Source organism: Condylura cristata, unplaced genomic scaffold (genome assembly GCF_000260355.1).
Source record: "Condylura cristata isolate star-nosed mole 26May11 unplaced genomic scaffold, ConCri1.0 scaffold00020, whole genome shotgun sequence".
Taxonomy (NCBI): domain Eukaryota; kingdom Metazoa; phylum Chordata; class Mammalia; order Eulipotyphla; family Talpidae; genus Condylura; species Condylura cristata.
Window position 1 is genome coordinate 26,783,358 of NW_004567121.1, and position 12,966 is coordinate 26,796,323.

General features: G+C 49.4%; 1 protein-coding gene across 4 annotated transcripts in view; it reads left to right on the forward strand.

Moving 5' to 3' along the window:
- Positions 1 to 662: 662 nt before the first annotated feature.
- The window catches only part of GTF3C2 (general transcription factor IIIC, polypeptide 2, beta 110kDa), an 18,535-nt gene continuing 6,231 nt past the window's right edge, over positions 663 to 12,966 (forward strand). For 2 of the 4 annotated variants that reach the window (XM_012727568.1, XM_012727571.1), the window contains exons 1-12: positions 663 to 808; positions 5,917 to 6,187; positions 6,345 to 6,666; positions 7,238 to 7,553; positions 7,755 to 7,835; positions 9,080 to 9,174; positions 9,759 to 9,836; positions 9,992 to 10,090; positions 11,041 to 11,268; positions 11,453 to 11,564; positions 11,785 to 11,893; positions 12,930 to 12,955. In XM_012727568.1, coding sequence (XP_012583022.1) covers positions 5,941 to 6,187; positions 6,345 to 6,666; positions 7,238 to 7,553; positions 7,755 to 7,835; positions 9,080 to 9,174; positions 9,759 to 9,836; positions 9,992 to 10,090; positions 11,041 to 11,268; positions 11,453 to 11,564; positions 11,785 to 11,893; positions 12,930 to 12,955 — 1,713 coding nt within the window. In that variant the 5' untranslated portion in view covers positions 663 to 808; positions 5,917 to 5,940. Of the gene's footprint in view, positions 809 to 1,069; positions 1,455 to 5,916; positions 6,188 to 6,344; positions 6,667 to 7,237; positions 7,554 to 7,754; positions 7,836 to 9,079; positions 9,175 to 9,758; positions 9,837 to 9,991; positions 10,091 to 11,040; positions 11,269 to 11,452; positions 11,565 to 11,784; positions 11,894 to 12,929; positions 12,956 to 12,966 lie in introns of those variants that run through there. The other 2 variants (XM_012727569.1, XM_012727570.1) reach the window with 2 other exon arrangements.

Here is a 12,966-nt window from a genome sequence, read left to right on the forward strand (position 1 = left end):
AATGTTTTGTGGGGCCTCTCTGGTAGTGCAGGAGTTAAAGACTCAGGGCTTTTAAGCTATCACCAGCTACTACGCCACGAGTTCGATCCCGCGTTCGATCCCGCCCACCCCACCCCCAATTGTACTTATGCATACAAGAGCTTGCGCCCTCGCGCCACCAGGGAGGCCCCTACGCTAGATTTTCTACTTCTGCTCCTTTCCCTGTCCTTTTTCCAAGCCCCTTTTCATTGATCCTGGATTCTCTGGTAGCTGGATCTGCAAGGACTGCCCGGTCGTGGAGACCAGAATCCGGTAGCGGACTCCTTTGGACGGACTCCTTTGTCTCCGGGTCTCTGTTTTCGGATAGGAGCGCGCTTGGCTTTGGGTAAAGAGACTCCATCCAGCCTAGCCCTGCCATCACGTCTGTGGTCTCAGCGAATCTCGAGGATTCGGTGCTCGTATACGCGAGGCTCGCGCAGAGGCCGCCCGCTGGGGCGCAACGACCGTCACGGCGCAGGCGTCAGTCCTCCTTTCTGGCTACTGCAACTCCCAGAAGGCCACGCAGCGTCCCCGGCGCCGCTGAAGCCCTGGAGCCTGGCCCGCTAGGAGAGGCTCGGAACCGTCGCCGCACTGCATTATGGAATACATAGTCTAATAGAAGCGTCTCGGGGCACAAACGCCCGACCAAGCCACGTGTTTAATTAGTACACTGGAGGGTGGAGCTGCAGGAAAAGTCAATGAGACGTAGCTACCGGATTTCGTCATAAAACCGCGACCAGACAGGCGGCGCCATCTTCGAACTTGGACTTCCGGAAGGACTTCGGTGAGGGTGAGTGTGCCGCAGCGGGGTGTGCTGGGGGCCCCCCCTATGACCCCACCCGCTTTTTTTGGGTAGCACTAAGATAGTGGGAACCAACTGCCGGGTCCGCCGTCCCCTCTCTGCACATCATCGCGACTCCCAGTCCCTGCGCTGCTGCAGAAAGCATCATGCTCCCCACCTCCTTCTCCACGGTGGCAACCGTGCATCCCTCATCTCTGCTATCTACAGGTCTTGCCTTCTTCCTCCACGCGGTGTCCCTAACACTGCATCCTGTGTCCCGGCCGGGCGCTGCTGACACTGCGTTCTTTGGACTCTGTGAAACTAGAGTAGTTCTCAGTCTTCGAAAATTGGGGGCTAGTCTCCTGCACAAGATAGTAGTGAAAGTTGCGCCCGCGCCCAGGACTGAGGATGAGCAGGCGATCACCCCTAGAGTGGTCACGGGTCAGTCTTCTGTTGCGTCCCACATCTTCCTGAACTTGATTCTTCTAGCCCTTGGGTTGTGTCCCGAGCGTTGCAACCCCATTGCCTCAGCCTGGGGCCATTTAGGTTTCTCTGTCTAGTCCTTTTATCCCATAGCAAGTTGGCTGTCTGCTGGGGAAGACAGAGGTGGCGACTTCACCCCCACCCTGATAACAAACTGTTACAGGGCTGTAAGGTATGGCCAAATCTATTTGCCCCAAAAGTGCATTGTTACACAACTTTAATTTCTGTACTGTCCTCACTTTTTGCTGTTCCTTTTTACAACTGTACTATCCTTTTGTAATTTATTTTCAGTTGATTTTAATATCTTAAGTGGTTTAGTGTGGATTTAAGCAATATAGATGAAACTGGGTTTCATAGGCTAGTTATAAAAGCACAATCATGAAAATGTACATTTTTGTACCACTGAAATCATCAACAACCATTTGTACTACAGGAACACTTCAGGTAACTGTGCTTCACCAAATGGTGTATTTAAAGTAACTCCATACTTAAGAAACTGTATCTATTATTTTTCTTGGCTGGAGAGGTCAGGCTGATAGCCTGGAGCAGCATGAGAGCCAGACAAGTTAAGATGCAAATAGAAAATGTTATAAACTCAAGTAAAAATATACTGAACATCCCTTTCTTTAAAAGTGTTCGAATTTTGTGTTGTGAAATTGCAAATGGAAATTAATCACCACACCTTGCTGCTGCCTTCGATGAGAAGTGAATCCTTGAAGGGATTTTTGTGTTTTGAGAAGTTAGCTCTTCAACCAATAAGCTTTCAATTAGTACAATCACTGTGTAGCAGTTTCTGGATACAAAAGTGAATCAGATAGGCAAGATCCCTGTCTTACAAAACTTTCAGGGAAGATAGATGTGAAATAAGTAAGTATGGATCACTCGCTCACTTTTTTTTTTTTTTGGTGAAGATTTATTATTTTTGTATACAGAACTGGGGGGCAGGCCAGAGTTGCAAGAGCGGTGAGAGGATTCACCAGAGTCAGAGCCAGGAGCAGAACTGGCAGATTGACAAAGTACACTGCTGAGGGGAACAGGGGGGAGACAGGAGCCATCTGTTGTGCCTGTAGATCACTTGGGTGGGGGGGAGGTCGGGATTAGAGCTTGCACCAAAGCAGCTGCTGCCATATTTGCAGTGTTGCTTTAATCCGATGTGCCATCAGGGAGGCCCCAAGTATGCCTCTCTTAAAGAAAAATTTAGGTGGACTGAAGAGCCATCTGTAACATCCCAAATTAGCAAAATTATTAGAAGGAAAGCTCCTATTTAGGATGAGTAAATGGTAATTAAAACATCAAGACAGTTGTTTCAGAAGCTTGACAGAGAGAGGGAGGAGGGATATGGGTCAAAGGATAGTTGTATGTGTATTAAAATAAAAGCTATAAACATATCTAAACCCGTGAACAGTAAAAGTGGGGCGGTGGGCCTACAGCACCGGTGGAAGGTTTGGCCTTGGAAAGTGCTCCAAGGGTTCAGAGGCAGGAAAGGTAGGTCACTTGTCAAGAAATAGAAGTATTTCCTGTTGGATGGGTTTGGTTTGTTTTGGTATCAGAGGCAGAGTAAAATACTGAGAACCAGGGCATCAGACATTACAGCTGAGAGGGTGTGGGGACAAGTAGAAAGTACGATTGCTTGTGTTTTGGAGAAGATGGATGGTTGGTTCATGAGGCCTGTGAAACAAAAAGAAAAAAAAAATGAAAGGAAGTTCATAGTATCAAAAAGGGTCTGATTAAAATAAAGAAACCTAAGCTAGATAGGCTATGGGTGACATAGGGAGAAATTGTAGACATTAATGGACAGTGACTTAATATGACTAAAGAATTGACACAGTGATAATGGTTGAGCGTTAGGTAGAATGATCAGATATTCAGCTTTCTTAGTAATTTTCTGTAAAGATTTATTTATTTATGCATACAGAACTGAGGTACAGGTCAGAGGTGCAGGGGCAGTGAGGGGATTCACCAGAGACAGATTGGGGAGCAGAACAGGCAGACTGATGAGGTATACTACTGAGGGAAGCAGTGGGGAGACAGGAGAGGTCTGCTATGCCATGTGGGTCAGCTCCCTGGCAGGGATCTTACTAATGCTGAAGGGCTGCAGCTAGCTTTGGAGTTCTGCACTTTAACCCCTTGTGCCACCAGGGAGGGTCCTGTCTTAGTGATTTTGGAGGTTAATAGGGTTTTTGTGATGGTAAGCAGCATATGTCAGTGAATAGCAGTGGGCTATTCCGGGCTTTAAAAGAACAAGGTTTTGATGAGAGAAAACACTGTTGACTTGGAAGTGACATTAGAGAGGAATTGAGTAGACAGTGATCCCACTTTCTACCTTGTGTAAAATGGGCTATGAGAGAATGAGCAGTCTCCATATGAAAGCCAAGAAACCTAGAAATTTCATTTCTTGCCATTTTTTTCATCCTAGATTTCCAGCCTAGATCCTATTTGGATCTTGTCCATTGAGTGTGCTCTTGAAGAACTCAATCTTAGACTGGAGTATAGAGAGAAAAGAGGGAGGGCAGGAATCTGGTGCTGATTGTGGCTGTACTGTGGTTCTGAATCGGAGCCAGAGAAGGGTCTTCCCCATTTATGCAGGTTGCTTTCTGGTTATTGCAGGGGCAAGTTAGGGAGCCATCAGCTCTGGCAGTGGCCTCTTGACTCAGCAGGTCACTCCTCATTATGGTGTAAGAAAGACCATGTGGTTTTGAGCCAGCAGCTGTAAAATCTAACTAGACTTGCTCCTAAACTTTCCCCCAACTCTGATCCTACTTGCAAGTAGTTCTCACTGAGTATGCATCAGAATGACCTGAAGGATGAGTTAAAACTACAGGGTGCACCCGGTAGTTTCTGAGTTAGTAAGTTTGTGGTGGGACTAGATATTTGCATTTCAATAGATTTCCAAAGGATGCCTGGAAACCACACTTTGAGAGACACTAATGTCAGTCATTTAATGTATGAAGATTTTTGGGTTCTTCCCAGTGGTGCAAGGGGTTAAAGCACAGCACTATGAAGCTGTCCACAGCCACTGCAGCATGAGTTCAATCCCCAGCCAGGGAGGTGACCCACAAGGCGCGACAGACCTCTCCTGACCCTCCTGCTGCTTGCTCCCTTCAGCAGTGTATTTTAGTCAATCTGCCTTTTCTGCCCCCACCTCTGTCTCTGGTATATCCTCTCCCACGTGGTCAGGGGGATCTTGATGGCATAGTGGTCAAACTTGTTTCTCCTGGGGGTGCTCTTCCCATGACATTTGGGTTATCTTCAGAACTACAATGTCTTTTACCCCCAGGAAGTGGGTGATGTGTGGATCCTCATTTTCTTTGGGGGTGGAGGGGTGCTGTAGATGCCTCTCAGCACTGCTTTCTTGGCCTTCAGAGTTTTGGCTTTGGGAAGAGCATCTTTGTGAAAAAAGTAATAAAGCTGCTCTCTCTTTAGGAATATCAGTTATGCATATATTGGCTCTCCACTTGTTTTTCCCATCTGTATCATCTCACTAATCACTTTTATCTCTGTTTAATCTACGTGGTTCTTGATCTAGCCTTTCAGGAGTATAGTTTCTATATGTGGCTTCTCTGGTTTTCATTTCTGTGACTGTTCTTTTACTCAGTTTCTTCTGTGTGACTACCAACTTTTTACTTTTGTTTGATCTTTTCTTTGATCTCTAGTTTCTTAGATTTCAGTCTTTTAGCACATGATGCTGTTTTGTAGTCTTCGTTCTTGGGTTAGAGGGTTGGGTGTTACTATAGTTTATAATCCTTTGGCATTTGTATTAGCATACTTTTCCACTGAGGCTGATTACTTCTTTATCTTTAAATCACAGACAGACATTAGACATATTGGGGTGCAGAATTCCCTTCGGGGATTTGAGCTGTTTCTCCTCCCTTTTTCTTAGACAAAAGTTGGCACTTGCAGAGTTCTGTGCTCAGGTTTTTGGTTTGGGGGGGGGTCAATATTTTGTTTATCTCTGTAGTCTATTTTAGTCCTTGGTTGCACAGCTGATTTTCTGGGCTAGAAGAAAATCAGGAGAGGAAAATTCATGTTTATTCTTCAGTGTGGAAAGGTTCTCAGTGTGGTAGGATGTCCCCTAACTGCCTCATAGTCTACCACATCCCTCACCCAGGTGAAAGCTTGATGGCAGGCTACTCTTTTATTCACTCTTTTTTAAAGATGTATTTATTTATACACACAAGAACTGGGTACAAACCAGAGGTGCAAGGGTGAGAGGATTCACCAGAGACAGAGTGGGGAACAGAACAGGCAGATCACTGAAACATACTGCTGAGGGGAGCAGCAGGCAAGACAGGATAGGTCTGCTGTGCCGTGTGGGTCAGCTCCCTGGCCAGGGCTGGGGATTGAACTCATGCTACAATGGCTATGGATAACTTCACAGTGTTGTGCTTTTAACCCCTTGCACCACCAGGAAGGTCCTGCTAACTTTTTTGGTCTTGTCATATTACCAATTCTTAGAACAGTGCCTTACATTTAAAAGATGCTTAGTAATTATTGCTGAATGAAAGAGTGACCAGGGTCGTAGGAGCTTGGATTTCTGATTTGGAGGGGATAGTAAGAGGAGGAGAGAGGAAACCAGAGGAATCTGAGCCAGTGCAAATAGCTTTTGCCTTCTATTCATTTGTATATCTCTGCAGGAGCAGCCATTTTAGGGGGTGCTGATGGATACCTGCGGGGTCGGCTATGTTGCGCTGGGGGAGGCCGGCCCCGTGGGGAGCATGACTGTGGTAGACTCTCCTGGACAAGAGGTGCTAAGCCAGCTTGATGTCAAGGTCTCTTCAGAAACAACCAGTGCAGAAGCTTCCATAGAGATGTCATTACCTACCCCTTTGCCCGAATTTGAAGAGTCTCTTGATGAGAGGATGCTCCCTGCAGAACAGGAAAGCCTCTCCAGTTTGGAGCAGCAAGGTATGTGTCTTATCCTTTCATCTTCTTCCCTCCCCATTCTTAGATGAAAGAGAACAGGTTGAACTCACAGGGTCTTGCTGACCTGGGTATGGTATTATCTATTCCAAAGAGGTTTGAGCGTTGGTCCCATCTCACAGACCCATATTCTTCTCTACAGATCTTTCTTCAGAGATGTCAAAGGTCTCAAAGCCTAGGGCCTCAAAGCCTGGCCGGAAGAAAGGTGGTAGGACACGGAAAGGCCCCACAAGGCCCCAACAACCTAACCCTCCATCAGCCCCTCTGGTTCCTGATCTCTTAGATCAATCCAACCCTCTGCCCACTCCCATGCCTAAGAAACGAGGTCGAAAGTCCAAGGCAGAGCTGCTACTACTGAAGTTGTCAAAAGGCCTAGATCAGCCAGAGTCTCCACCTCCAAAGAGGCCCCCTGAGGACCTTGAGACCCCTCCTGGGGAACGACCCCGCCGAAGGGCTGCCCAAGTGTAAGGATTGTGGGGCACAGCTTGGTGGAAGGGGGGTTGGGGTGAAGGGCTCGGGGTGGGGCACATGTTGGAGAGATGAGAAGACTGAGGAGCCCCAGGTAATGGGGGCTGGTGTCTGGGTCTGGGCCCCGTGAGCAGCCTTCTGCCTTGTACCACGCAGCTTTGAGTGTTGCTGACTTTGTCTGTCGTAGAGGTTTCTTTCTATTCCTTGTATCCTCTTACATCTTCCACAGTTTCCTCCAGGTCTTCATTTTACCAGTTGTAAGAGTATATATGTACCCTCCTGTGTTCCTTCCCTTCACCCTCAATGTTGTTTGACTGAGAAGTGCTTTAGAGTTGAACTAAGATGACCTGGCTTCAGATTCCACATGTTTTCTGAGCCTTCTTGGTCAAGTCACTTCACTTCCCTGGATTTCTGTCTCCTCATCTGTCAAAGGGGAGGGGGAAATGAATAGCTGCTTTACAGGTCATTGGGGAGATCCCGTGAGCTAAGAATCAGCCAAGTGTCTGGAAAAGTGGGCTCTCACTTAAGTGTTTGTGAGTCTGACTCTGAGTCTTCCTCATCCCACAGGGCACTTCTGTACCTTCAGGAACTGGCTGAAGAACTCTCAACAGCCATGCCTGCGCCAGTGTCCTGTCCTGAGGCCCCGAAGGACAGCAGCCCCACCATACCGAAGAAAAGCCAGCAGCAGGCGGCCTGTCAAGGTGGAGGAGAGGATGACACCACACGGGATGAAGACTTTGTTCTCCAGGTTGAGGCTGAAGATGGAGAAGAAAGTGAGGTCCCAAGTGAGAGCTCTTCTGACCCCGAGCCTGCAGTGCCTCGAAGCACCTCCCAAGGATCCACTTCAGGGGTAACAGAAGTCGACAAGAGAAGAAATGGAGAGGTGGGATTATTAGGCGGGGAGCAGGGCATTCAGAGGGAAAGCTTCAGCTTAGTAACTGTGATGACCAAAGGAGAGGGAGGGGCCACTTTAGAAACAGTTGAGATTGGGGGGTGGGGGGGGAGAGGCGTGGCAAGCGGGAGGGGGTGGTTAAAGGTGTAAGTAAAAAGATTATTCACTCATATATTGAGTATGCTCTGCTAGGAAACACAGATACGAATAAGACAGAGTCCTGCCCCACAGAGTTCACAGTGGGATAAGTGCTACCAGGCTCCTGGAGGACAGGTAATTGTTGCGAAGGGTCCACCAAGCAGTGGGGTTGGGCTAAGCTCGGAAGGTGGATAGCTTGCCCGAGAGGGTGGTTTCCTCAGAAGTTGACTGTGACTGCAGCCTAGGGCCTGGGGTGAGGTGGTGGGGAGTTAGGGAAGATGGGAAGATGCCAGAAAAGGGTAAAATATATAGGTAACAAAACTTACCATTTCAAGTGTACAGTTCCGTGGCTTACATATCCACAATCTTCTACAAGTTTCCATTTCTGAAATTTCTTCATCCCAAATAGAAAACTCAAGGAAAAATTCCTAGTGGAAAAATAACCTGATCAGTTAGGAAAACAGGTTGAATTGTAGTTGAAGTGAGAAGACAGCCTCAGTGTTCTTGGCAGAGATAGTGAGGGTCTGAGTTGAGCAACGAAGGGAGGGGGGTGGCGATAGGTTTCAGTGATGCAGTAAAGAATTAGCAGCCCTTGAGAGTTAAAGAAAGCAGCAGGCGTTGTCTAGCTTAGACGGGTGATCAGCCATCCTGAGAAGGTCTCTGCATGCCAGGGCCTGACTTGTCTCGAGTATAGTAGTTGGGGGGTCACCCAGTGATCAAGGTAAATATTGTGATGTAACATTGGGTGAAGTCAGAATTAATGCAACAGATCTACGATGAACCAGATAACATTTTAAATAAAGAGAGGAACTCTTTTATTGATTCTTTTCTCCTTGCTTTAGGCTCTAATATGGCTCAGCACCATAATGTAGGGGTCTAGAATTTGTCAAAAAGTTAGAGCTGAGTCAAGCTTAACATTTACTAAGATGTAAACTTGATAGTGAGACATAACAGTAGTAGCCGAAGCCATGGGACATGGGGTGAGGTTACTGGGGCAAACCTTAGAGGACGTTGGGAGGAAGGCAGAGGTGTACCCTCACAACCAGAGGATAACCAGGGACATGAAGAGGTGGGAGGAAGGAGCGCCTCCCCCATCGGACAGGCATTTCAAGAGACACATGGGAATCCTCTGAATCAGATGCTGTGCGCATCAACAGAGACGGTCCCAAAATAGAAAACACATTTTGCAGTTTTGATGTAGAAAGGTGGAGAAGTCACTGTAGTAGCTGAAGTGTAAATTTTTGGAGATGCCCTCTGAAGGGCAGAGGTTGGAGGGGAAGTAGTGCCAAGAAAAGCAAGAGCTGGGAAAGATGTCTCTTGGGGACTTTCTTCAGCCTGTCAAATTCTCTCACTCACACATCCTTCCATTTGACGCCTAGAAGCAGAAACCACACTGCCGGGGAATGGCTCTCAATGGCTTGCCAAATCACATCATGGCTCCAGTTTGGAAGTGCTTTCATCTCACCAAGGACCTGTGAGACTTGGGAAGGGCTCAGTGGGGGTGGATGGGGAGATCTCAGGACAGAGAGGAGCACTCCCAGGGGCAAACGGTGCCAGCGTTCAGAGAAGACGCTGCTCCAGAAGCAGGAACTGCGCTGTCTGATGTGGTAGCTATAGCCACCTGCAGCCATTTAAATTTAAATTGTTAGGGCCTCCCTGGTGGTGTAAGGGGTTAAGTCTCAGCACTGTGAAGCTGCCTGCAGCCACTGTAGCACAAGTTTGATCCCCACCCGGGGAGCTGACCCACAAGGCGCAGCAGACCTCTCCTGACCCACCCGCTGCTCCCCTCAGCAGTATATTTCAGTGGATCTGCCTGTTCTGCTCCCCACTCTGTTTCTGGTGAAGCCTCTCACCCCTGCAACTCTGGCCTGTACCCCAGTTCTTGTGTGCATAAATAAAATAAACCTTTTTTAAAAACAAAGGATTAAAAATCCAACATCAACCTTAAAAATAAACGAGGCACTAGTCACATTTCAGGTGCCCGGCAGCTTGTGCCCTGTGCACGGCACTGCGCTATTCTAGAACCTCATCTTCATTAATGCTGCTTCTGTTTCTTAGCCGAGAACAGAAGCATTCATACTGGGAGTTTGCAGAATGGATTCCTTTAGCCTGGAAGTGGCAGTTGTTATCTGAACTGTAAGTTGAAGAGACATCGAAGCAGCTCTGGGGGACTTCGGGGAGGTGTCACCCTTGGGGACGGAAAGGTGACAGAGGGGTCTCTAGATTTATAATGGGAGTACTGGGCTGGGTGAAAGTCTTCAAGTTCAGGCCATTTCCTTTGCGCTCTCCAGGGAGGCAGCGCCCTACCTGCCCCAAGAGGAAAAATCTCCACTCTTTTCTGTGCAACGTGAAGGGCTTCCTGAAGATGGTACGCTCTACAGGATAAACAGGTGAAGACTGCTTTATTCTGGCTCTGGGAGACAACAGGAAGAATGAATGTTAAGAGAGACAGCAGATTGGCTCTGTCCTTCCCCTGGGGCTGCTTCACTTGGCCCCAAGGGTAGGGGTCAGGGCAGGATCTGGAAATCCCCTCTGACTTGCTGTTCTCCTAACTGCTGGTCAGACAGAGGGAAGCTGGGGAGGTTGAGGATCGAACCAGTTGTCTGGTCACATTTGCTCAGGCTGGCCTGGACAGACTGGCCTGAGGGAGAACACTGGTAAGCTGGAAGGCACTGCTTACTGCTTGGAAGGCGACCTGGCGCTAGCCCGGGGGAGCTAAGAGCTGTTCTCCTCTTCCCATAAGCCAGTCGGCTCTGCGGAGAGCGCCTGTTCTGTCCTCGTCACCTGTTTGCTTGCTTTTTTAAGACTGTTTTTATAGAGCATTTTAAGGTTCATAACAAAACTAAGGAGAGTACAGAGGTCCGCAGTGTTTCCTCTGGCAGCTGCCACTGCACTGTGCACTCCTTACAGCCCAGGAGCCATCGACACGCTCTCACCCAAATCCACTGTGCATTGCGTCTTATTCGTGCATGTGTGAACACACACACGCGTCCTCACAGAGCCTCGCAGATTATTTCCACTCTCAAGCTCCTCTGTGTTCTCCCTGATCATCCCCTCTCCCCTGCACCAGCCACTGACCTTCCCCACTGAGCTCAGTCTCCCAGAAAGTCAGGCAGCTGGAATCACACAGTATGCTGCCCTTTCACATTGACTTCTTTCTCTTAGTGATAGGTGTGAAAGGTTCCTCCACGTCTTTTCATGACTGAGACAATTCACTTCTTGTTACAGCTGAATACCAGTCCTGGTCTGGATGTAGCATTGCTAAGTTACCCTTCTGCCTACCGAAGTCCTCATTGCCTCTCACTGACTCCTTTCTTCTTGCCATCTGATTTTTCTCCAGATTTAGCTCAATCACAGCACACCCAGAGCGTGGGGATTTATCTTTCTTCACCGGGGGACCCCTCTGGGCTCTGGACTGGTGTCCAGTGCCAGAGGGGGCAGCGGCCTCGCAGTATGTGGCCCTTTTCTCCAGCCCTGACATGAACGAGACGCACCCACTGAGCCAGCTTCATTCAGGCCCTGGGCTGCTCCAGCTCTGGGACCTTGGGACATTGCAGCCAGAAAGCTGGTGAGGTGGGGCTGGGACACTGCTGTGGGAGGTGCTGGGGAGGAGAGGAGGACGAGCTGTGTGAGGGGAAGCACGGGTTGAGTTCAGACAAAGATGGGATTGAGTTGAGCTGAGGGGAGCACAGGCGCTCGCAGCCCTCGGCCCCTTCCCCTGCCCATTCTCCCTATGTGCTTTCTCTCCTCAGTCCTGGCACCAGGGCCCATTTTGTTTATGGGATTGCTTGTGACCATGGCTGCATCTGGGACCTCAAGTTCTGCCCCAGTGGGGCATGGGAACTTCCAAGCACCCCTCGCAAGGTACCTCCCATGGCGTTGTGGGATGGCCCGTGGGATGGCCCTGGGCTGGGCGCTAGGGCCAGGCGACCCTGGGTAGTCCCAAGGCTGGAGGAGGGTGTGGTGCATGGCCGATGGAGTTTGCCAGTACCTCCAAATCATTTTTAGGGGCCAGAACCTTGAAGTTTTCTAAGAGATGCCCGAGGGCCACAAGCCTCAGGCGAGATCTGTTCTCCCCCTCTAGGCACCTCTCCTGCCCCGGTTGGGTCTCTTAGCTCTTGCCTGCTCAAACGGGAAGGTGCTGCTGTTCAGTCTGCCCCACCCTGACGCCCTGCTGGCTCAGCAGCCCCCAGGTGAGTAGCACAGCAGGGGAGTGGGCTGTCGTGGCCAGAGCCTAGCAGGTCCTGTCTGTCTCCCCGAAATCCCTCTAGGCCTGTTCTCATGGAACACAGCCCAACTTGGCCCCTCCCAGTCTGAACTCACATGCTTTGCTTTGGACCACTCTTTAGCCCACAAGTTGTAGCTCTTCAGTCTGTGGCTGCGTCTTTTCGGTACTTTCCCGCCCCTCTCCCCTGTTCGCCAGCACTCTCAGGCCTGCTGCCCAGGTCATTGGCTGTACAGAGTTGCTGAATGGGCTGGTGGAGCGAGTCATCGCCCCATATTCTTCTTTCCCCAGTTCCCGTCCTCAGCCTGTCCCTACCTCACCACCACACGGACACATAAACAGTCTCTGTTGTGAAGAGAGGGGGAGAACATAGTGCTGAAGATGAGCATGAGAGGAAGGGGTCTAAAGGCAGTTGCTATTGTTGAATCTATTTGTTTTTCAACAGTACTGAGTATTTAAAGAGGAGGGCACCCACGTTTGAGCCCTGAGAGATCCCACAATTGGTGGTCTGGTGGAGGAATGGGTTGAAGAGGGAATGGAAGGTGAGGAAGTGAAGACAGATGTGTAGCTATTTCTCTCATGGAGTTTGGCTGAGGGGAACAAATGAGGGTGGTGGCTGAAGAGCACAGGGCTAAGGCAGGGTGCTGGTCGTTCGTTTATTTGCCAGGAAACAGTAGAGTGTACTTACATGTGACCCTGCGAGTGCCGGTAGGGAGAAAGTGGCTAATGCAGGAGAGAGGAAGGACAAGCAGCTGTGTAGTGTTGTGGAAAGGTGAGAGGGGGTGAGAAGAGAGCAGGAGGAGGGGCCAGCCATGCCAGTAGGGGGAGGGCTGCTGACTACGCAAGGAGGAAAAACCCAGGGAAGATGGAGATAGGTTTCAGAAGTGATGTAGACAGATGAGCGCATAGGGAAGGTCAGCCTTGAAGGGGTGGGGGGCTCTGAGAGCAGGTCTGATAAGGACCTCCATCCTCCGAGCGTCAGCGGCACCCTTCTTCCCTCACAGATGCCATGAAGCCTGCCATCTATAAGGTGAGTGAGGA